Below are 24,708 nucleotides of genomic sequence, written 5' to 3'. Positions count from 1 at the left end.
ATTGCCCTCTTAATATAGTTATACATTAATTTGCCCACCCAATTTATTCATAAAATAATTTTTCCACTATAAGATCATGATTATTTCTTCCCCCTTAATCAGTAAATCACTGCCCTCATAATTAATAAGTGCATTGTGGCTCTGTTTGAGTCCAGCGTGTGGTTTGTGCTATCTCACTCCTCACAACCACCTCTTTATTCTGCTGGCTTTCCTGGGGGCTTTGCCTAAACCACATACGGTTCGGGACTTTTCAAACTGCCCCACATCGCCGGTTTGGGTTTTCACCATCCAGATCGCTGGATGGTGAAAACTACTGCGGTTTGGCGTCAAAAACCAACACCGATCTGTGGCATTTTGAAAACCGTCAAAAATTCCTGGTTAGTAAATTTTCTCCATGGTCTACTAGTGAGGTTTTGTGTATTTATTTTTGCATTTCTTTTATACTTTTTCTTTTTTTTTTTTAATTGTGAAATCCATTAAATTGTATTATTTGTACTTTAGGACAATGTGTTTACATGCAATATCAGTCACAAGCAAACTCATGTCAGACCATATCAACACTAGAGACATTATGGGTCACACATAACACTGTGAGCCGCAGTCACTAATGAATGGATGCATGCATGGATAATGCAGACACTTTTCCCCCTGCAAAATTACTTCGGGGTATATTTACTAAACTGCGGGTATGAAAAAGTGGAGATGTTGCCTATAGCAACCAATCAGATTCTAGCTGTCATTTATTTTGTACATTCTACAAAATGACAGCTAGAATCTGATTGGTTGCTATAGGCAACATCTCCACCTTTTCAAACCCATTTAGTAAATATACCCCTGATCTGTACCTGTCCTCAGTGGTGATGGTAATTAGGTGACGGTATTTACTTTGTATGGAGAGCCTTGTGTTCCAGTTAGTACATTTTTGGGCACTGGTCTATCCATGTAATAAACCATTACTAAATACTATGTACAAGGGGCTGTACCTCTTCTATGCGAGGAGTAGTGATTGTTGTTATGTTTGTTGCTACTGGCAATGTTTATGGTCCAAAATGAAGGTTCTGCTGTCATTACTTTGTATTTTATCAGTGGTGCATGTTACTAATTTCCCATAATGGTGTAATGGATTATAATTATGTATGAATGTTACTGCTACCAAGACTGTTCAGTAAAATTTTACCCAGCAGTGAAGCGGTACGACGGAATAGGAGCAGTGCGTCTAATTACATACATTTGGTGGACCACAAAGTCTTACAAATGACTAACACCGGTTCAGTCAGTTTTTATTTTCTTTATCCATATAAAAAAAACATGTAAAAAACCATTTTGTTAAATTAAATGTACGTCATACAAATTAACAAAGTACTTCCACTATTCTAATTCCCTGCATTTAAAACTGAAAGTGCGTCCCAAACATTTTTTGTCTATGAGATTAAAAAATGCCTCTCCAAAACGTGGTGCGTACCTTTTAGCTTTCAGAATGTATATATAGCTAACATGATCTTGCACAAAGTGCTTTTGTTCATTCATGTTATAAAGAGTGGCTCAGTGGTTAAATGACCTGACCTAACAATGGCGCTGAGAGACTTGCAGCAGATTCTGGTTTTGGATCTTTGATTGGTGCCAGTACCTCTCTGGTGTCAATCTGCACGTGGAGCCGTGAGATGTCTTTGGTTGCACCTGTCAGTATTTATCGGGGCTTCCTCCTAGACCTTCCACAATTCCTGGGGACCGGTGCATTTATCACATGGATAATTAGTATTTGCCATCATTTATGGAGGGAAACATATGATTCAATATTTCCCATCCATGTTTTAATCTGATTTTTACATTTTTATGCATTCAAGTATGTCAAATACCAGTAACTCTGTTCTATGGCTTTTTAGAGGATTATATACATTTATAATTTCCCATTGTCCTTTGAACTACATCATTTCAACTCTGTTTTATATATAGACTTAAGTGGGCGGTAGGACATTTATTTTACAGGTACTTTGTATATTGTTTTTCCCAACAACTAATTCTAGTGCCGTATATATTCTGGAATACTACTGAATTTTTCTGCCTCCATGAATTATACATCGCACATTATTTATTTTGTATTATTCCATCATCAATTTGGCATTTGCATTTTAATTATACATGCAAATTTTGTGATGTATTCTGATCATGTTCTTTCATTATTTTCTCCTATAATTAATTATATATTTATCATGTTCAACTCCACTGAGTAAGTTTACCCTGGGATTTGCTATCTTGATACCATTATTAGGGAATACTTCTTTTTAGCTGACCTTATTTATATATGACAACATATGTATGGGTATATACTTATGCATTTTTAAACTATTTCAATCAAGTATGTAATTATACTTTAAAATAAGTGGCTTATAATTTTGCATCCTGTATATCCATTTATGCCTCTTTTTTTTGTAACCTATTTTAATGTCTACGTAATTTGTGGATTGAGTAGGTTTTTGTTCTTAGTTATCTTACTATCCATAATGGTGGAAGGTCTGTAGCTTTGTTATCATTTAATTTAAACTTCCTTTACTGGATGGCCTGTGATTGCCAGCTAACAATATACATAATACGAACAAGGTTGCATGATCCAGAACACTATGTCTAATTCACAATAGCATAGACAGGGGGAGTGAGGGGAACTGAGGCACCTCCCGCATGATAAAGGGAATTAATTACAGATATGCCAATTATCTTCCGGCAACAGTATAAATTAGACATTTTTATCTTGCTGGTAGACTGAATATGTAAAATAGTAATAATTGTTTTTTTTTTTGAGTGTGTACACTACACTATAGAAATGTTTCTGTTTATTTACAAAGGATGCCCATCCCAGCCCCATAGCAATATTAATAGCGACACACCAGGCGACAGGTGGGGGTGTATCTGGTAAGACGTAAGCCAATCACCATTAATCCTGGGATCACTGATCATTCTCTTTGGCCAGGGACACCGTTTTACTACTGATTCCCTCGGCCAATCAGGATTAATACTGTTATGCGGCTGAGAAGTCCTTCTCCTTTGTATAATACATGAGACTTGTTCATAAGTAGTAGAAGGCTTGAAATAGTCCTTCCTCCAGGCCTCCAGCAGCGTAAGGTATGACACCAAGAATATTAGAAAACTACGTGAGTGTCATTAAAACAAAGAGGAACAGATAGTTTTCCTGCAAAGCAATTATATCCTACTACAAAGAAAGAACTTTTATATAGAGACAAGCTGCACTTTCAGGAATTTTGCTACTAAAACAAATACAAAATTGAATAGATAAAAAATGTAAACATTGTAGCAGGTGCTGGCGGTATGGAAATGTCACGTTGCTGCCTTTTTATTGCACTAGGAATATTTTTTAAAATAATTCCTAATATTAGCTAAGCCCTTTATAATGAGCACAATCCATTGTAATGAGTTTTGGTAGCTCAAGTGATGTTAAATGTCAGTGTTGAGTGAGTCGGCAACTATACTCTCCCCGAGGGCTTCGGATACACTGATGGGATAATTTGCTAGTCTAAATTGTCATCGTCACTCTCCACGTTGATTGGCAAGTAGCCATCCTCCCTTGGTAAGCAAAGGCAGCAACCGGCTCCACTCAGGTCCAGCTCCTCGAACTTGAAGTCTTTTATAGTCAGGAATCTGAAATCCACCTCATCACAAACACAAATAACCTTGAGTTTCTTCCAAAATAGAAAGGACAATACAAGACCCAGAACCTGCGGCAAACATTGGGAGAGAACAAAAGCTTAAATAATCAGAGCAAGAATAGAGCTATACAGAGAGATGGTCTAAATTCTTATTCTTTTTCTAGTGTAGGATGTCTAAATATTCAAGTAGTTCAATCGATAATGTATTTCCATGTAGTTAAATCTGTGTTCCTGGTTACATGTTACACTTTCACTGACCTTTTCCTTCCTTTTAGTGGAGTCTCGGGAAATGCAAGCTGAAGCAGATTTTCTCTGGGCTCCTCCATTTCTGTAGTACATAACACTGGCCATAGCCTATGGGGGTGTAACCACACTGACCAATAAGAAGTCACAAGCACGGAGCTAGCAGATCTTATTGGTCCTCACATTCGCACCCATTTTCAACAGGAAAACAAGGAACTTTTGCAGTTGCTACAGAAGAGAAGGAACCACGATGGGGAAGAAGCAAGTCCGTGAAAATGTAACAAGTAAACAGGATTGGTGCTTTAATTTACTGTTGGATACATGTACCCAGTATGTTATAAATTTGTTCAAAAATGTTATAAATCTCTGTGGCTAAAGTTATTGCAGCCAGAACCTGGATGGCTGCAAAGAGCCCCAGTTTTTTACAGATGGGTGGCCCTGGCTAATGATACCGTGGCGCACAAGAGCTTTGTCTAGACCAGTGTTGGCTAACTTGTGACACTCCAGGTGTTGTGAAACTACAACTCCCAACATGCTTTGCCAATATATAGCAGCTTATTGCTGGAAGGGTATGCTGGGGCTTGTAGTTTCACAACACCTGTAGTGTCACAGGTTAGCCAACACTGGTCTAGACCAACATAAACTCAACATAAATATGAACAGATTTAGTCATAATGGGCAGAATCCCAACATGCTATTGGGTCTCTGGGGTCTTTACGCCTCTGGACATATGTAGCAGATATGTTCTTGTCATGCGTATAATATGCAATCAACTGGAAATGGGGAGATTGAAGATGGTGTATATTTTAATTCATATGTGCCTGTCTCATATAATAAATCGACTATTTAAAGTGTAGAAGCTACGTGCGACTGTTTGTGCTAAGATGTATATAGCCTGAAGGGAGCCAAGAATACTCCATTGTGCACAGTCTGTAAATGGCAACAAGATTAACTCCCTGGCTCATTCTTCCCCCTATAATGACCTCTATTAATTATAGCTGCCAGTACCATTTCTAGTAGGAAAGCCCTACTGAGGTATACCGAGCTTCAACATACAGGTTCACACATGCAATGGTTTAAGTCATGGATATAATTATATACAGAGATAATAATGATTAGAGAGATGTGGATCACAAGTTAGATATGGATGCATTTAGATGCAGAAGTAGAGGGACAGGCGTACAGAACTGCAGTGGTTACGTGTAGCTGCGAAGAAAACGTTATTATGTAAGTCTGGTGGAATATGTGGTTGCGTAAAATGTAATCAGGGTTTGACAGAAAGGTCATGCAAAAGGTACGTATCCGATTACCTGAGGTGCCAGCAGAGCTATGACTAAACCAAACGTCACTCCAAAGTTATCATTCAGCCACAAGCCCACAGCATGGATACATCCGCGCACGTGGATAACATGGATGACATCGAGTCTCTACAGAGAGGGAGAGCGAGAGGAAAACCTCGGTTTACAGATGTTCCATAAAACAGCAAAGGATTTATAACGTTTATATTATACCTTAACTTTCACATTTCTTATGGTGAGATTTATTGGGGTCTTAGCAAGTGATCAAAGTGGAAATTTAGCAACGGAAAATGTAAGAAAATTGGCTATGACAGTTTTATATTAATTTTATGTCCATTTTCAATATCCTCACTTGATTCCCCCCCCCCCCCCCCCCCGAATCAGTAACTGTGCTTTCTTAATCATCCCCCATTCCTACCTTTGCTTTGTCTGTAGTCAAATCTCCCCTCCTACTGTTTCTGGTCAATGAGAGAATAACGTTGTCCTTGTAGTAAAGCAGCAGGGTTCCATGTAGGTCACCAGAACTTACGCGTTTTGCGTTTCACTTTCTCAGTGAAAGGTGGTCAAATGTCCAAACTATAAGACCACTCCACACTCTATGCAAATTAAAAAAATAATTTGTGACAATAAATGTTCCCCGTTTTATGTATGAAATAGAGGAATAATTCCCTCCTTCTTGTATAAAAGAACAGGAATTGTTAGTTTATTTTGATCAATAATCACTAAGGGGCATATTCAGTTAGGTGCGGCGATCGCTATTTACGTGCCGCTGCGCGTGTAAAGCGACAATACGGTAGCGCAACATTGCAGATTTCCCTTCGCAATCCCACGGGATGCGCACGGAAATCTACGGAGTTGCGCTGACGTGAGGTGTGCAGTTGCGCGTAATCGCGATCACTAAGACCTAAGTGAATATGCCCCTAAGAGTTAATAAATGTAAAATGTAATTTTTTTTTATAAACTACCGACTTAATTGTTAATGATTTTATCCTCTGTTCTGAGCGTGGAGAAAACAGAAGACACTTTCCTTTTGGATGACAGTGAAAGTTTTACCATTTTTTTCTTTTTACTTAAGCAAAGGATTAGATTTTTAGTTTGTTCAGTAACTGGATTGCTCCGTGCGATGATTGACAACTTGCTGAAAGACACAATTAGTCTGGTTTTACTACTTAACAGCATCTGTTCCTAGAACAGGGTAGTAAACAGCGGTGCTGTTCCTTAATGTGAATATTTCAAGCACTTTTAAACTCTTTAAAATATAATAACAATGTAATACACATAGGTGCTAATGGAAATTGACCACTAGAATGAAACTTGTTTCTGGTTTGAAGTTGTAATATATCTATTCATGGTACATTGTTAAATGTCGGCATGCCACTGTTTTTTTTTAATCTATGTTGGTATTTTTCATTTTATATATAGCACAGAATTGACTAATGATAGATCCACAAGATAAAAGGATAGATATTAGGGCAATGTAAGGCTAAAGTGAAAATTATACTATGCATGAAATGTGTTTGTATCATGCCGATCTATTATATGAATGGGTCATAAATTGGAATATGCATATGTATGTAATGTGGTTTAAATAATCTTAACAGTAATACTGTTAAAAGGATTTGAATGTATATGTAATTCAAAGATTTTAAAGATGTCAATGATATGCCCCTAACCCTGAGGGGGTCAAACATTGAGGAGTGATCTAATAGTTTAAAGGTCTTACCAATGTTTAAATTGACCACTTTTCTCTGAGGAAGTGAACAAGAGAGGTTCACGAAACGCGTCACATGTGGTTTATACGTGGAACTCTGCTGCTTTACAGAAAGGACAACACTTCTATCAGCTGCTTTCCAGTAGAATGGACATATGCAGTTGAAATCTGAATGCAGCGTGAGTGCTATTTCTCTCTTTCTTTTGACTGTATTGAAGATTCTAGACTATTTTAGCAATTTATGCTATATATAATAAATTTTAAAAGAAAAGAACTTTGAGAAAATTATTGAAGAATCCTTATGGTTTCGATCGGAAAGTCTGGTCTTACCAGTTTAAGGTTAGCAGAATATTTATATTTATTTATGTGTCAATTATAGTTACACTCTGTACAATAAATATTATTGTTTCCTTTCACATGGTAAAAAAAAACTGAGGAAGATTGTAGAATCATACAAAGGAGGATACCATCTACCTTAACCACAATTTCTAAAAGATCTTATCCTATAAGGTGTTGTTCTGAACAGCATTTGTTAAGACGTATACACTACGGGCCTGATTCATCAAGGTACTTATTCTGAGCGCAACCCGCGTTTTTAGGCTCTGTGTACTCCCAAAATCATCAAGGCATGGATCTCAAGATAGGGGGGCAGGTCTGCTGTGGTCTACTACACAATATGCTGCAGCATACGTCCAATACCTATGTGGATTATAAATTTGCAAAAGAATGCACAGAAAAAAACCCCAACAACTTAATGCTACCTGTTAATAATAGAGACAATAATGATAAAACAGGTAAAAATATTATTTTTTTTAAATACATTTATTAGAATGTCTAGTAGACATTTATTCAATGTCTACTGAGCATAAAATAAATTTTTACTGTTGCTCGTGATTGCAAACACATGTTATAGCATGCATGTGAGACTGTCATCACTACTGATCAGGACTTAGACTAGCCCTGTAGCTGGAGCAAGAGGTACAACAGAAAAACAAGTAACTTTGAGATGCCCAGAGCTGGAAACGAACATGGCTGCGTGCTCTTGAGTTTGGGACATTCCTACCGTAAACTGTACATGTAAGTAAGTGTCCTATGCGTTCGACAATGCATTCGACAGGGCTGCGCTCACAGACGTATCTCCCAATTCTGCGCAGAGTGATTTTCCGTACGATATGCTCATAATCGGCAGATATGTGCCTTGATGAATCAGACCCTATATTTTATTTTCTAAACTAGAATTGGCATGTGGTGTAAAGCATAAAAGGCCATTTGGATGCAATCTTTAACTCCTACTCGTCAGGCATCTTTTCAGTTTTTCAGTGGGCAGGAATAAAAAAAACCTGTAGCTTATGATGTAACTGGAATGTTCACAGCAACAGGAAATGTTCAGTTATCATCTGTGTATAAAACATAAGTGATGCAAATCTATATGTAAACTTCTGCACATAATATCTCTATAAATGGTGAGTTCTGATGTAGTCATTATAATCAGTGATTGCTGATGCCATTACTTCAGTAGTCATTAGTAAAATCTGTGTATTAAAAAAAGTAATGTACCCAAACTCAAAATAATGAGATGTTAGAAATCACTTAGGACATCTGTGAACTATATAAAAGCACTCGGCCTTCTGCCTTGTGCCTTTTATATGGTCAGGAAACTACACAGTACATTAGCCTATGGGGTATATTTACTAAACTGTGTGTTTGAAAAAGGTGGAGACGTTGCCAAAAGCCACCAATCAGATTCTAGTTATCATTTATTTAGTACATTCTACACAATGACAGCTAGAATCTGATTGGTTGCTATAGGCAACACCTCCACTTTTTCAAACCCGCAGTTTAGTAAATATATCCCTATATCTCTTTAACTACCAGGCCAGGATAATGTCTTTAACTCAATGTGTCCAATATATATATATATATATATATATATATATATATATATATATATATATATATATATCTATATATATATATATATATATATATATATATATATATCTATATATAAAACATAGATACAGTCTGGGAAGTTTTAATTGATAATATCTTTTTATACTTTCATCTAAGTCATAATTGTTTATTGGAGTTTCTCAAAATTTTACGATACCAGCAGCAGCACCAAGTAGTCAAAGCTGCACGACCAGGGAGGAGAGGGCAGTACGGGGTTGGAGAACTAGTGCTTTTAAAGGGCTAGGTACGACCCCCAGATTAGGATGGCTACATTTTCCTCCGGCTGTGCAACGTCGTTGGGAGGCAGCATCTACACCTATAAAAATTGGGGGATGAGGGGAGGCATCAGTGGTCTCTCTATAAATATATAAAAATAAATATATAAAAAATAAATCAGCTTTTGCTGATGCTGATGTACAGTTCGGGGAAAAAATGTATTGTACAGTTACCAGGGCTCCACTTTAACATTTAACTGGCAGTGCTCCATTAACATTATTGTTACTACAGTTAACAAATCATAAGAATTCTAAAATGTGTTTAATAATTAATGTATTAGTTGGTGGTATACAAAAAGCATACAAAGAGAAGAGTACTGGCACCAGACATAAATGGCTGACCCACGTATTGATACCTGACCTATAGCTTAAAGACTCTTCAATATATTGTATTTCTAATCCATTTCATCTGTATAAGTAATGTTCAGGCTCCATACGCTTAATCGACTTCGACAGCCTAACAGATATGGAATGTCTCTCGCAAAACAATTCAAAACTTTCATAACTTTATTAATAATACAAATAAAGTAATATTCCAATGTGCTAAGATATCTATATGAGCAGATCCAGCCGCCTAGTGCCAAGCAGCTAAATCTGCATGGAATTAAGTCACAAATGTGTGATCCAGCTGTTCTACACTCACAGGATTCTAATGGTCTCAATGTGATCAGATAATCACAGCACAAGCGTTCAGATGCGGTAATTTATTGACCGGGTAATTCTGTCCATGCTGATTGGCATCATCATATGTTTGCAAGAATCGGTAGTCTTATTTGGTCCATATATACTGCCATTTCTACCCAATAAGCTCTAAAATACCCACCTTTCTGTCAGACTCACAGTATGTATAGGAACCTTTGTTTTACCAATTAATCAGAAATAAGTTATTTAAACAATATGCTCCGCATTTAAAAATGTGTCCTTTGTTATATATTAGCCTGTGAGGGCCTTCCACACAGAACAATATTATGAGGCAGGGCTGAGGAACCTACTGATTTAGTACAGACAGATAGGTGACACACCAGAAAAAGACACAATTTGTTAAGGAAAAGCAAATTCTATGAAAACCTTTGTTAATATTGCTGTGATTGGTGAACAGTCTAAATATGTATTTCTCTTCATGAAAATAATTTTTATATAGTGTAGTCTCTAGTACAAATATATATATATATATATATATATATATATATATAGACTTACATACATACAGAGCAACAGTTACTGTATTTCTATCGATTTGGTTCAGGTAACAGCTGTCAATGCAAGAATTTATGTCTGCAATCTTTACAATTGTCACAAGCATCACCGGAAAATTAATTATTGATTGTACAGCACCAATGACTACAATGCCTTGCGGATGTCGTCTACATGCATACAGGTCATCATACTTTCATTTACACAAAATATATGTGAAATGATTGTAATCTTTTCCATGTCACACTGGTTGCTCATTTGTGACCATTACTTGTCTGTATTGAAGAAGCAAATTGCTTTAATCACCATGATGTGTTTGGCATAAATTACCATAACTATACTATTCAGAGCCTCCCAGGTGGCTGAGCGCCCATAAAACAAGTAGTGATTGAGAGCCGGGATGTCACCTCTTGTGCTTTTCCATGTGCTTTTAACCCCTTCACTACCAACAGGAGGAAACCGCTAGTGTGACAGAATATACCATTAATCTGGAGGAACATTTTCAGATTCCCCAGTACACCATAAACTGCCTATAGTCCAAGCTTGCAATTTAGACCAGAAACTTTCCGTTTTTATTTAATTATCTGTCTTTAATCTGCGTCCTTTCCTAGCTCATGCTGCTGGCTGCGGCATGTAAAGCAGAGGAAGGAGACAGACTGAGCAGCATTTTGGGAGTTTACAGAAGATGGCGCATGCTCTGGACCTACAGGTGCCAGAAAATAGGAATTGTGAATACGGAAATGAATGTGAGGACAGAAATTAATTTGAGTTTTAAACAAGATTGTCAGCTAGATGAATCAGTATTTGAGGGTTTAGAGACACCAAGACACATCCACTTCATTGTCTAGCGAAAGCTATTATTCCAGAGATTTGAAGGTCATCAAGCAGGTCCAAGCAGGGAGATAGCTATTGTGTTGTATAAAGAAGGTTCTGCTCTATAATCGTGGATGGGAGAAAGTCTTTTTGCTAGGCTGACTTCTTCTGATGAATCTCACACCGATTCCTGTGATCTTCTCCCCCCACTGACATATGCAAATGTTATGTAAGGCAGGAACATTTACCTAATTTACAAAGGTGACCCTGGGAAATGTCAGAATTAATTATCTAATCAGGAACTACATTTTGATTGCTTTTACAAGAAAGCTACAATATTCATGTCTTTACCTATTTCACTTCCTGCAGTTATGTTCAGTATCTACATCAGGGTTATTAGCATCGTCTGGATGAGATGCACACGGCTTGTTTTACAAGTTAACATAAACTTTTCTGCTAACTAGCTACTAATATTTAGCTCTAATTTTACTTGACAGCTAACGCTTCTTGTTCTTGCACAATTCATAATACCCATTTTCCTTTCCCTTCCACACGTGACATACAACACTTTTTTTTTAATCTGGTCCATGCATTTGTGCATACCCCAAGATTATGGGAGGTTGCAACGGGTTTAAAACTAAACCAAATTTGGCTTAAAAAAGTGTTATTGGCTTATTCTAGACTTGATTTCCTAAAAAGAAATTGTCGTGATTTTCTTAAATATAGGATACTGTCATGTAAATAAATAAAAAGTTTCAAGTTAACTTTTTCATCTGTTTTATTTTACCTTGAATCACTATGTGTGCAATGCCGCTGTGTCTCCTCTACAAGAGCATGTAAATCTCACTTTACGATATCCCTTGCACCACGCACTCCTGCTGTCTGGGTCATACAGGTGATAAGTAACTACTGTTTGCAGCATAGGTATAAGTGACCATTGGGGCAGAGGAATTACTGAGAAGCAAATAATGCAAAACTGCTGCAGCTACAACAATAAAAATTCAGATGTTGTCTGCAAAGTTCAAGCCATGCAAATAGCTGTCATCTCTCTTCCTTTGAAGGTCATGTTTTAAAATAGATTTAAAGGCTAATTCCGTTTTTTTGCTCAATATTTTTAAATAGTAAAATATCACCCCCTTAACCTGTGGGGATTTCTCCTTGGGACTCTCTTCCTCTGTTGGGGTCCCTGATGAAATTACAGTCTGCAAGTCACAAATCACTGTTAGCTCCGCCTCTTGCTGCATAATTAGATACCTACAAGCTGTTACGGTTCAAAGTCCCAGAGTCAATAGTTCTCGTGCTGGGAAATTTAATTCCGTCAGTGGTCTGAAGAAGTGTGATATCGGATAATGGCGGGACTGACACCTAGCCCCAAATCGGTTCTTTCACGTGGGACCCTAAAAGTGTACCGGAATGGGGTACCAGAAGAGGGATGTCCACAATTCAGATATGTGGGTTAATAGGGAGTAGGATGACTTCTTAAAAACATTAAGAAAAAAGTTTAATTAGCCTTTAATGTATGCACAATTTGATAATAGTGTGCCTTTGAGTTCATTTAACCTTTTAACCCAGTTTATGCACACATATTCTGTATATCCTAATCTAGTAATAGTTTATTTGATACCTGTTTATCGAGTGTCTGGTAACCACACAGTGTGTTCTTCACTCCACCGGTTTCCTGAAAACACAATGATAGCTCAAAGTTAATGATGTTCTCCGCTGTATGCAGGAGGGAAGACAAATCATTTAATTTCACAGCATGGTACGCCTAGACAGCCCTGTGTCTAGTCTAAGGGAGATGAAAGTGAAAAGGTCTTATTCTAAAAGTCAACACTTTAGGGTGATAACATTTTAAAAAATGGTGCAAAAAACTCAAAACCACATATAAAACGCTGTTTAAAATAAATCGGTTGAAAAATAAGCAGCATTTATGAAGCTGCTCATATAAGCTGTGATTAAGACTGCCATATAGATTGTTTTACATCTTAACCACATGTGCGATCATTACCTGAATGCATGATTTATACCCTGAAGGATATAGACATTTGTGTGACAGAAGGAGATTTGCGTCATCACGGCCCCACCGCTCAATGATGCGAAATCAAGTCATCCTGTATTGGGCGTGGGGCCATGATGACGTATTTCGCATTGAATCGTATCATCAAGCCCTGGTCTCTACAGAAGTAGGTAAAGCAGGATCCAGGAGGGTGGTTGTGAGGATACTGGGTTTAACGTAACCTTCTGTGCCGCACAGTTGGTCTACCCGGGACCTATCCAAGGTTCAAAATCACACAGGCAAATATCCGAAATAACACAAATAAGTTTATTAAACAAAATGGTAGCACAAAACAGCAACATACAGATGTAAATAATAACTTGCAACAAATAACACTACAGTCTGGTATAGACACCAAACAAGGTATAATGAAAACACCTCACCAGTATCATTGTCACTTTCAGGGACTGCTTTTTATCAAACCAAGCTTCCCCCCTCTCTCCCTTAAGGCTACCAGCAAACGTAGGGGCCTTAAGTCACTGTCACTCCACTTTCAGTGAACACACAGCTCCCCAAGACCTGCAGAGGTAGATCAGGGCACAGCAGTACTCCAGGGACCGATTGTCCCTTTTCAGTCAGGGGCAGAGATTAATATAACTCAACGCCAGCCTGACCTCAGCTATCACTTTGTAGTGAATGCAGATTTGCTGTGCCTCCAAAAGGGTGTCTTTTAAGCCCAGAAATGACCTCATTAGCAATTCCAGGACCGGCCTGATTAGTCCTTTTTGTGTGTTTACCTTTTCACAGGTAAACATACAGACCAGGAGATAGCAGATAAATCACTCCTAATTTAATTAGGAACAGGTATTGTTATGTGGCTATACAGCAGATTTAAATAGAAAAGATCACACTCCAGACACACTTACATTTAAATACACAATGGCTTTCTCTGTAATTAAACATAGAGCTCTGTCTGTGGACCTGTTTCCTATGCTATTACACATAGACCCACTGCTAAACAAAGATAAGAGATCCCCTGGTGTGATGCACATTCATACAGGACTGGTGGACAATAATCCTTTTGCCTAGACTGAAACAATGGACTAGTCTGCATGCTAACAATACACGTTGGCAATTATTGTAATTACTTTCAAAATAGAACATACACAAGCTTAAATATGACTGAAATATGATAGAAAAAGTATATGTTTTATAGTTCGCATTCACCTCCTTCCCTCACAGTGGTCTACTCTAACGGGCGTCTCATGAGCATTCCGGGAGAGTAGGCCATTGTAAATTAACCAGTAAAATCTTTAATTGTTCTTACTGAATCTTTTTTTCCATTTATTTACTTTTGAGCTACAAGGAAAACCTGAATGTCCAGTCATCATTCTTAATTTCTAATCAAAATACATAGGTACATAAACATATGCAAAGTCACACTAATCTCTGCTTGATTATTCCCATCAAAACCTTGTTGACCTCTGACCTCTGCCCAGGTCAGGCGACGCTTTCCAACTATTGATGGACATTAAGTTCAAGCTGGATGACCTGTAATGCCAGCCACTATATTTGCATATAAATCAATTTCATGGAAACTGAATTTTCTGGAATCATGTCCAGAATGCAAGTATCATTTTTTTTTTATTTTAGATACTTTTATTACTTTTAATAAGAAAAATAATTAACATTATGATGCTCTCCTGAAAATTAAGTATATAGTTACCATGCTTAATATAAATAGAATTGCTGTTTTTACAGACTATCTAGTTGCAATCTCTTTATAGTGCTTTTGATTGGTTCTTCCACTCAAAGCATTTGCTTCTTCCCTTCCCATACCATCTGGGGTGAGGAGACAAACAGAGGAGCCCCCCAGGTTCTGGCTAAGAGGAAGCTGCACCTTAGGAAACTTTCTATAATGTGGTGGTAGAGCAGCTTTAAAGATCTGGGGGTAAATGTATCAATGTCCGGATTCTTCAACTCCGGCGAGATCGGCGTCTTGTAAAAGCAGCGCCACTTTAAATTTAAGCGCTGAAGACGCCGATCTCGCCGGAGTTGAAGAATCCGGACATTGATACATTTACCCCCTGGTATCTGTATTTGCTTTGTGTTTTTCAAAATGAGTGAATTATTATTTATTAATACTAGCTGATCAGTAAAAACATAATTTTATTTATATAAAGCATTGTAACTATATACTTGTGGTTAATTGCCAGCAAAGCATCATAATGTTAAAAGCATATTAAGACATTTATTATTAAGTATCTAGCATAAGTTCATAAATATTGATGAGAATATAAGAAAAGGTGCATTACAGTCTATGGGAGAAAATGAAATTAGATCCCTAAAATAAACATTTGCTCCTGTTTAGTACTTAGTAATTTATTGAACAGCAAAGAATGCTTTTTGTCATTCATACTGGAAATATTTTTTTTATTAAAAGCAAAAACAATTCTCATCAATTCTTTTCATTGTAATACTATAAAACTATGTACTAAGTGTATTGTTATTAAATTGTATGGAATATAGAGTCATTATATAATGCTCAATGCTACATTTTCTTAAAAGCTTTAAAATTCTGCGTAGTCGATCTACAAGGAAGCACCACTTTAACAGATCTAATTACATAGACATTATAATTAGAGATGCTCACTGACCCCCGTGTTTTGGCTTTGGTTTTAGATTTGGATCTGGATTACCATCGTGTTTTGGTTTTGCCAAACCGCCCTTGCGTGTTTTGGTTTTGTTTTGCTATTTTTGAAAAAAATACAATTTTTTTGGTCTAAAATAACCTAATTTAGTGCTCCACCAGTTTCTTAGATAAGTGAGGTAATTTTAAAGCTAATAAATTATGAAAAAAACTGTTTAATCCCTGGTATGCCGTCCTTAATTCGAACACTTGTCTGCAAATTATACAGACAAACCTGGTTGTCTGCCTCCTCCATCTTTGATTATTGGCAATGTAGCCATCGTCTTTGGGTGTATATTACACCCTCCACTTGTAGTTGAATATTAAAAAAAGCAGCCTGCACAGACTGTGGAACTAGAAAGTAAAATTAAATGGACCACGGTAGTTTGGTGGCTATCTATGCCCCCCCCCCCGCCCTCCACTTGGAGTTGAATATAAAAAAAGCAGCCTGCACAGACTGCGGAACTAGAAATTCGAATATACAAAGAAATGGACAAAGGCAGTTTGGTATCTGTCTGCATCAGACCCCCCCCCCCCCCCCCCCCTCCCATCCCATCCACTTGTAGTAAAATAGAAAAAAAAGCAGCCTGCATAGACTGTAGAACTAGAAATTCGAATATACAAAGAAATGGACAAAGGCAGTTTGGTATCTGTCTGAATCAGACCCCCCCCCCCGTCCCATCCACTTGTAGTAAAATAGAAAAAAAGCTGCCTGCATAGACTGTAGAACTAGAAATTTGAATATACAGAGAAATGGACAAAGGCAGTTTGGTATCTGTCTGCATCAGATCCCCTCTCCACTAGGAGTAAAATAAAAAACTATCCAGCCGTTATATAATCTAGAATATAAATAGAAATTGAGAAAGGCAATTTGGTATCTGTCTGCATCATTATCATCAACATCCTCATTAGCGCCCTCGTCACCTCCACAAATCTCCCCCTCATCCTCTTCTATTTCCAAAGTGGCATCCTCAATTTGTGTATCACCGGCTACACTCGGGCTGCTCAGGTCCACATCAGCAGAACTGCTGAAAGGGCCCTTCTTTATGGGTACACTAACAGAATGCTCACGATTAGACATACCACTGTTGGATGGACTCTCCACAGGGATTGGTGTCATTTGTGAATCAGAGCAAACATTATCCTCTAATGCCTTACTGTTATCTTGCAGCTCGGCTTTGACACGTAACAGTAGTTGTGCACCAATTGTAGGCTCAGTAACTTTTTGGGATCTGCCACTAATAGCCAAAGGTGAAGGCCTCATTCTCTCTTTGCCACTGCGTGTGTAGAATGGCATGTTGGCAATTTTTTTTTTTTATAGGCACTTAACTTTTGCTCAGTAACACTTCTTTTTCGCTTCAATACAGTAAATTTTTTTTTGGTTTTTGTTTTTTGCACTAATTTGAAAACACTCTGTTGTTTGACATCGCCTTGCCCAGATGACGTACTGGAAACACTAACATCAGGACTGGTGACAGAACCTGGTTGCTCATTCTGATCATATGTGGACTGCTTTGAATCTATTCTGAGCCCAAAGCACTGTGGAGTGCTAAAAATTATTTGGTAGATACTGCTGACAGATAGTAATTTTGACAGCCAGAAATATTTATGCACAATTATGGGGGACACCCCAAAAGCACTGGAGAGTGCTAAAAAGTATTTGGTAGATACTGCTGACAGATAGTAATTTTGACAGCCAAAAAGATTTATGCACAATTATGGGGGACACCCCAAAAGCACTGGGGAGTGCTAAAAAGTATTTGGTAGATACTGCTGACAGATAGTAATTTTGACAGCCAGAAAGATTTATGCACAATTATGGGGGAAACCCCAAAAGCACTGGGGAGTGCCAAATATTGAAAAAAAAAAATCCTCTATCCTCCTCTCTTCTCTAGCGATTTTTGATAGCTCAATTGGAATAAGAATATTGTATTCTCTGTCCCTGCTCTAATCAGCCTGTGACTACACCCTGCTTTCTCCCTCTGTCAAATGGTGATGGATTGCTGTGGAGGCAGGTATTTATAATCTTCAAGTATCGCGAGAACCGAGCCCCGAGATCCGACGACGTAACGATGGCGTTCGGCCTGGATTTGGATTCCGAGCGGGCGGAAGAGTACCTTGGATACCCAAATTTCGGCTGGGTTCGGTTCTCGGGGAACTGGACCCGCCCATCTCTAGTACTAAGTGTATTGCTATTAAACTGTATGGAATATAGAGTCATTATATAATGCTCAATGCTACATTTTCTTAAAAGCTTTAAAATTTTGCATAGTCCATCTACAAGGAAGCACCACTTTAACAGATCTAATTACATAGACATTATAATGCAGTTTAAATATTTAAAAAAATGACATATGTTTGTCATTTCTCTTACATGTAAGGCATGGCCAAACATGTTAACTGGTGACAAATGTAAAGGAGCATAATTTTGTTCCTGATGGAAGAATCTGGTTGTATCAGGGCAATCTTCGCTGAATGTGGGCTATGCGCCTGAGACTGTGACCATTTAGTGTTTAGGGATAAAGATTGAAGGTCTAATGATGGAGTCTGTGCATTTAGAGGTGTGCTCCCAGTTAAGCAGGAAGCTCAGAATGTTTTGAACCACACAAAATGACTTGATTTTTACACTTTATCGAGTGTGATGTCAATTGGGTACCAGCCACTACTTCCAATGAGTTGGCTTTTTACCATTTGCACAGGACACTACCAAAGAGTGGACTGGGGGCCTGCATCTGTGCATTATGTAAATCTGAATCTACATAACATGAAATTTGGCAACACCAACATCATGAAAGGCTGTTGTAGGTGTGGTCAAATTGACAGTATACAGGGTCAAATCATTAGGAGGTCGGCAATGTATGCAACGTTGCTAATTGGGAATACTCATGGTGAAGCTTATGGACAATTCGCCCCAGGGTGATTTTTTAATAGCAGCAAAACCAGAGGCTCAAACCATCTGCACACATTAGTAGAGCACAACGGAGGCTAATTAGCTCTGGCTATCTTTTGTTGCAATAACTTACACTTATTACTGCAATAATTGTCCTTTTAATAAACAGACCCCACAGGGTCAGTATGGTTTCATGAAGGGCCGGTTACGCCTAGACAATATGGTTCATTTTAGTAAGTTTCAAGTTAGGCATTAATAGTGCAATCAATGTAATACATTTGGAATTTATTGACTGTGTTCTATACCGTTCCCGATTACAGTGTGGTTCATAAGATGAGAGTAATAGGACCAAGGAGAAAAGTAGTAAAAGTATTTACATGGGTAAAGAACTGGTTGAGGTTAGGAGTCAAAGGGCTGTCATAAATGGAACATATTAAGATTGGACTAAAGAGAAGTGAGAGATGGAGGGAGTGTGAAATGAGATTAAGTTGGAAATGGGTTGGGTGGCAGAAGGCTTTGTAGGTGAGGTGAAGTGTTTGAATTGTATTCTATAGATAACGGTAAGACAGTTTAGGGATTGGCAGAGCAAGGAGGTGGAAGTGAAGCAGAACATTCATCCTCATTGCTGGGTTAAGGACGGACTGAAGTAGGGAGGGATAGGTGAGAGAGAGGCCAGACAGGAGGAAGTTAGTAATAGTCAAGGCAGAAAGTAACAAAGGTTGTATCCTAACAATGTTTTGAAGTTGGAAATGAAAGATGGGAGAAAGTCTGGATATGGGGAGGGTGAAGTCAAGGTTGACTTTCAGGCAGAGAACATAAGGCACAAAGAAGAGTGTGGTCATGTTCCCAGCAAGGGAGAGATGGATTTGAGTTGCAGATTCTAGAATGGGTGAAGGATGCTGAGCTCAGTTTTAGACATGTTGCACTCTAGGTAGCATTGGGATACCTATGAGGAGATAGCTGGACACACAAGAAAGAAGTGAAGGGGAAGAGCGTTACATTTAAGTGTTAACAGTTTAGAGATGGTCCTGGAGACCACAAAAGTTGATTAGTTTATCAAGCGAGGAACTGTACAGCAAAAAGAGCAATGGGCCAAGGACTGAGCCTTGTGGGGCCTCAATGGATAGAGCGATACAGAGATGGAGTGAATGGAAGTAGGACGTCCACAAGAAGAGAACAAAGCTACAAAGGCCAAGGGGAAGAAGGGTATATAAGAGGAGAAGGTGGTCAATAATGTCAAAAGTGGTAGAGATGTCTAGGAGTATAACATAGAGAAGCAATCCTTAGACTTAGTGTATAGAAGATTGTTGGTGACTGTATTGAAGGCAGTCTTGGTGGAGTAAAAGTGACAGAAACCTGACTGCAGAAGGTCAAAGAGTGAGTGATAGGAGAGAAAGCTTGTGAGGCCTTTAGACGTAAATTGGAGGAGAGAAATTTGATGGTAGTAGGAGAGAAAGGCAGGGTCAAGAGCAGGTTTTCAAAGACAAAAAGAGTTTATAAAAACTAGGGATGTGCACCGGCGACTTTTGAGGTCTCGTGTTTTGTGTTTTGGATCCGGATTTTCGTTATTTTTGAGGTTCGGATTTGTCTCGCAAAACACTTGACGAAAGGTCTCGGTTCGGATTTAAGGTATTGGATTCGGATTTTTTTTGAAAAAAACATAAAAAGTTTAAAAATCAAGTTTTTGGGCTTATTTTCACTCCTAGGCTATTATTAACCTCAATAACATTCAATAACAAGCATTTCCACTAATTTACAGTGTATTCTGAACACCTCACAATATAGTTATTAGTCCAAAACGTTGCAACAAGGTATCTTTCTGGACTGCGTAGAGGAGTGGGTCACCACAATATATATTAAAAACCCTGAACTTTTATGATTCGCACCAATAATTGTACCTGGACTGCGTAGAGGAGTGGGTCACCACAATATATTAAAAACCCTGAACTTTTATGAATCGCACCAATAAATGTACCTGGACTGCGTAGAGGAGTGGGTCACCACAATATATATAATAAGAAAACCATCAACTGGTTTGATTCGCACCAATAAATGTACCTGGACTGCGTAGAGGAGTGGGTCACCACAATATATTAAAAACCCTGAACTTTTATGAATCGCACCAATAAATGTACCTGGACTGCGTAGAGGAGTGGGTCACCACAATATATATAATAAGAAAACCATCAACTTGTTTGATTCGCACCAATAAATGTACCTGGACTGCGTAGAGGAGTGGGTCACCACAATATCTTAAAAACCCTGAACTTTTATGAATCGCACCAATAAATGTACCTGGACTGCGTAGAGGAGTGGGTCACCACAATATATATAATAAGAAAACCATCAACTTGTTTGATTCGCACCAATAAATGTACCTGGACTGCGTAGAGGAGTGGGTCACCACAATATATTAAAAACCCTGAACTTTTATGAATCGCACCAATAAATGTACCTGGACTGCGTAGAGGAGTGGGTCACCACAATATCTTAAAAACCCTGAACTTTTATGAATCGCACCAATAAATGTACCTGGACTGCGTAGAGGAGTGGGTCACCACAATATATATAATAAGAAAACCATCAACTTGTTTGATTCGCACCAATAAATGTACCTGGACTGCGTAGAGGAGTGGGTCACCACAATATATTAAAAACCCTGAACTTTTATGAATCGCACCAATAAATGTACCTGGACTGCGTAGAGGAGTGGGTCACCACAATATCTTAAAAACCCTGAACTTTTATGAATCGCACCAATAAATGTACCTGGACTGCGTAGAGGAGTGGGTCACCACAATATATATAATAAGAAAACCATCAACTTGTTTGATTCGCACCAATAAATGTACCTGGACTGCGTAGAGGAGTGGGTCACCACAATATATATAATAAGAAAACCATCAACTTGTTTGATTCGCACCAATAAATGTACCTGGACTGCGTAGAGGAGTGGGCACTGGGCACCACAATAAAATATATAAAAAACCTTCAACAGGTCTGCATTACACTACACATACGGCTGCTCCTCCATCCTCTCCATCATATACATGTTGGAGTTTTAGCGTGTGACAACCTCTTGTTTTTGATAATGTCAGTGCATTTTGAATATTTTTCAATTTGCCCCACACCACTGAATGTACTTTATCTATGATACGCATCTATCTATCTTGACTGCGTAGTGTGGTGGCCCCGGTACACAATTTGGTACCGGGGCCACAATAAAATAAATACACCCTCCACGTGTCAGAATTCCACCAAACAAGTATCTGGACTGCATAGTGGGGTGGCCCCGGTACCCAATTTGATACCGGGGCCACAATACCTCCTCAAAACATGCTCCAGACAATTCGTCATTGACAGACCCCAGACAGACAGGGTCGTAGTGTTACTGTTTGACTTTGTAAACCCAAAAAAATGTCCCTGTTGCACTTGCACATAGTCGTGCAATCAAGACTGACTTTTTCATTTAAAGGCACGATCTTTAAAGTGTCAGAAAGAGAGAGAAGACACAGGAGAGGAGAGTTGTAGCTGGGGACCTGGGGTGGAAGCTCCCAGGCTCCCCCAGCATTGCCTGGAAGTCTGAGCGTGGTGACTGAGCCAGGGCAAGGAATGTGTGCCCTGGATGAGGGGGAGAACTCCATGCCACTATAGTGAACCCAAGAGAGAGGGGGACACTGCACATGGAAGAGGCCCTGGAGTGAGGGCTGCTACAAGAGGCATGGTAGCTGTAGTGTCAGATCCTGAGGCTGAGAGTACACAGAGTGACGTGTCAGAGCACAGGAGACATTATCCCCGCAGAGGAGGGATGAGCTGCAGTTGAGAGGTCTGCTGTTGAAATAGGACATGCACACTTTAACAAACCAATCATTTCAGCGACAGGGCCTACCAAACAACTTTGACTGAAATGATTGGTTTGTTTGGGCCCCCACACCAAAAAAGCTATTCATCTCTCCCTGTACAGACTAAACAGGCTCTACTGAGGCAAGATGTCGTCCTCATCCTCAACCTCTGATTCCTCTCCCCCTACAGTGTCTACTTCCTCCTCATCACACATTATCAATTCGTCCCCGCTGGACTCCACAACCACAGGTCCCTCTGTAGTATCTGGAGGGCAGTGCTGTACTTCATTGAGGAATTGATTATTCATTTTTATAAACATCATTTTTTCAACGTTGTGAGGAAGCAACCTCCTTCGCCGCTCACTGACCAGGTTCCCCGCTGCACTAAAAACTCTTTCCGAGTACACACTGGAGGGGGGACAACTCAGGTAAAATAGAGCCAGTTTGTACAGGGGCTTCCAAACTGCCTTTTTTTCCTGCCAGTAACAATATGGACTGTCTGACATGTCTACTTGGATGGTGTCAGCAAAGTAATCATCCACAATTTTTTCTATTGTGACAGCATCCAATGCAGCGAGAGTAGACATGTCTGCAATGGTTGGCAGGTCCTTCAGTCCGGACCAGATGTTATCAGCATCCCCGCCAGTGCCTCTTTTGGGAAAACTGAGCTTTTTCCTCGCAGCCATAGATGTGGAAGAAAATGAGGGTGGAGCTGTTGGCATGTCACGGTCCTCTTCAGAGGACAATCTCCTGACCAGCAGGTCTTTGCACCGCTGTAGATTTGTGTCCGCCGGAAACAGAGACACAACATACGCTTTAAACCGAGGATCGAGCACGGTGGCCAGAATGTATTCCTCTGACTTTAAAAGAGTGACCACCCTCGGATCCTGGCAAAGCGTACGAAGGGCTACATCCACAAGAGCTACATGCTTGCTGTAATCGCAATGGCTTACCAGCTCCTCCCTCACTTTCTCCAGCTGCTTCTGCAACAGCCTGATCAGGGGAATGACCTGACTCAAGCTGGCAGTGTCGGAACTGACTTCTCGTGTGGCAAGTTCAAATGGCTGCAGAACCTTGCACAACACGGAAATCAGTCTCCACTGCGCTTGACTCAGGCGCATCCCCACTCCTTTGCCTATGTCGTAGGTGGCTGTGTAGGCCTGAATGGCCTTTTGCTGCTCCTCCATCCTCTGCAGCATATAGAGGGTGGAGTTCCAGCGCGTCACAACCTCTTGTTTGAGGTGATGGCAGGGCAGGTTCAAGCTTTTTTGATGTGCCTCTAGTCTGCGGTAGGCACTGGCTGAATGCCGAAAGTGTCCAGCAATTTTGCGGGCCACCGCAAGCATCTCCTGCACACCCCTGTCACTCTTGAGGTAATGCTGCACCACCAAATTAATGGTGTGGGCAAAACATGGGACGTGCTGGAAATTGCCCATATTTAATGCCCGCACAATGTTACTGGCATTGTCTGACACCACAAATCCCCATGAGAGTCTAAGTGGGGTAAGCCACTGGGAGATAATTTCCCTCATTTTCTCTAATATGTTGGCAGCGTTGTGCCTCTTATTAAAGCCTGTAATGCACAATGTTGCCTGCCTTTGCATGAGCAGCCATTTTGTAGATGCTGCTACTGATGCAGCTGTTGCTGTTGCTGCGGAAGGGGATGCATCTACCCAGTGGGCTGTCACAGTCATATAGTCCTTCGTTTGCCCAGAACCACTTGTCCACATGTCCGTGGTTAAGTGGACAGTGGGTACAACCGCATTTTTAAGAGCACTGAGGACACTTGATCGTACTTCTCTGTACATTTTTGGTATCGCCTGCCTAGTGAAGTGGAATCTCGAGGGGATTTGGTACCGGGGACACAATACCTCCATCAACCCTCTAAATCCCACTCCACTGATGGCGGACACCGGGCGCACGTCTAACACCAACATTGCAGTTACAGCCGCAGTTATACGCTTTGCAATAGGGTGACTACTATCGTATTTGGTGGTCATGGCAAACGACTGTTGGACGGTCAATTGTTTGGTGAAAGACTTAGCGGTCTTACGACTTCCCCTCTGGGAAGATGACCGACTAACAGCAGCAACAGCAGCAGTGGCAGTAGTAGGCGTACCGCTGCAGGATTCCTCGGATGAATCC

General features: G+C 39.5%; 1 protein-coding gene across 2 annotated transcripts in view; it reads right to left on the bottom strand.

Annotated features, from left to right (window-relative positions):
* Positions 1 to 2,439: 2,439 nt before the first annotated feature.
* LOC142151619 (tetraspanin-15-like) overlaps positions 2,440 to 24,708 on the bottom strand; it is a 162,218-nt gene continuing 139,949 nt past the window's right edge. For both annotated transcript variants that reach the window (XM_075207448.1, XM_075207447.1), the window contains 3 exons: positions 12,771 to 12,824; positions 5,213 to 5,329; positions 2,440 to 3,728 (listed from right to left, as the gene is read on the bottom strand). In XM_075207448.1, coding sequence (XP_075063549.1) covers positions 3,522 to 3,728; positions 5,213 to 5,329; positions 12,771 to 12,824 — 378 coding nt within the window. In that variant the 3' untranslated portion in view covers positions 2,440 to 3,521. The remainder of the gene's footprint in view (positions 3,729 to 5,212; positions 5,330 to 12,770; positions 12,825 to 24,708) is intronic.

This window comes from Mixophyes fleayi, chromosome 4 (assembly GCF_038048845.1).
Source record: "Mixophyes fleayi isolate aMixFle1 chromosome 4, aMixFle1.hap1, whole genome shotgun sequence".
Lineage (NCBI taxonomy): Eukaryota > Metazoa > Chordata > Amphibia > Anura > Limnodynastidae > Mixophyes > Mixophyes fleayi.
The sequence above is the reverse complement of the archived record's forward strand: the minus strand, read 5'-3'. Positions and strand labels throughout refer to the sequence as shown.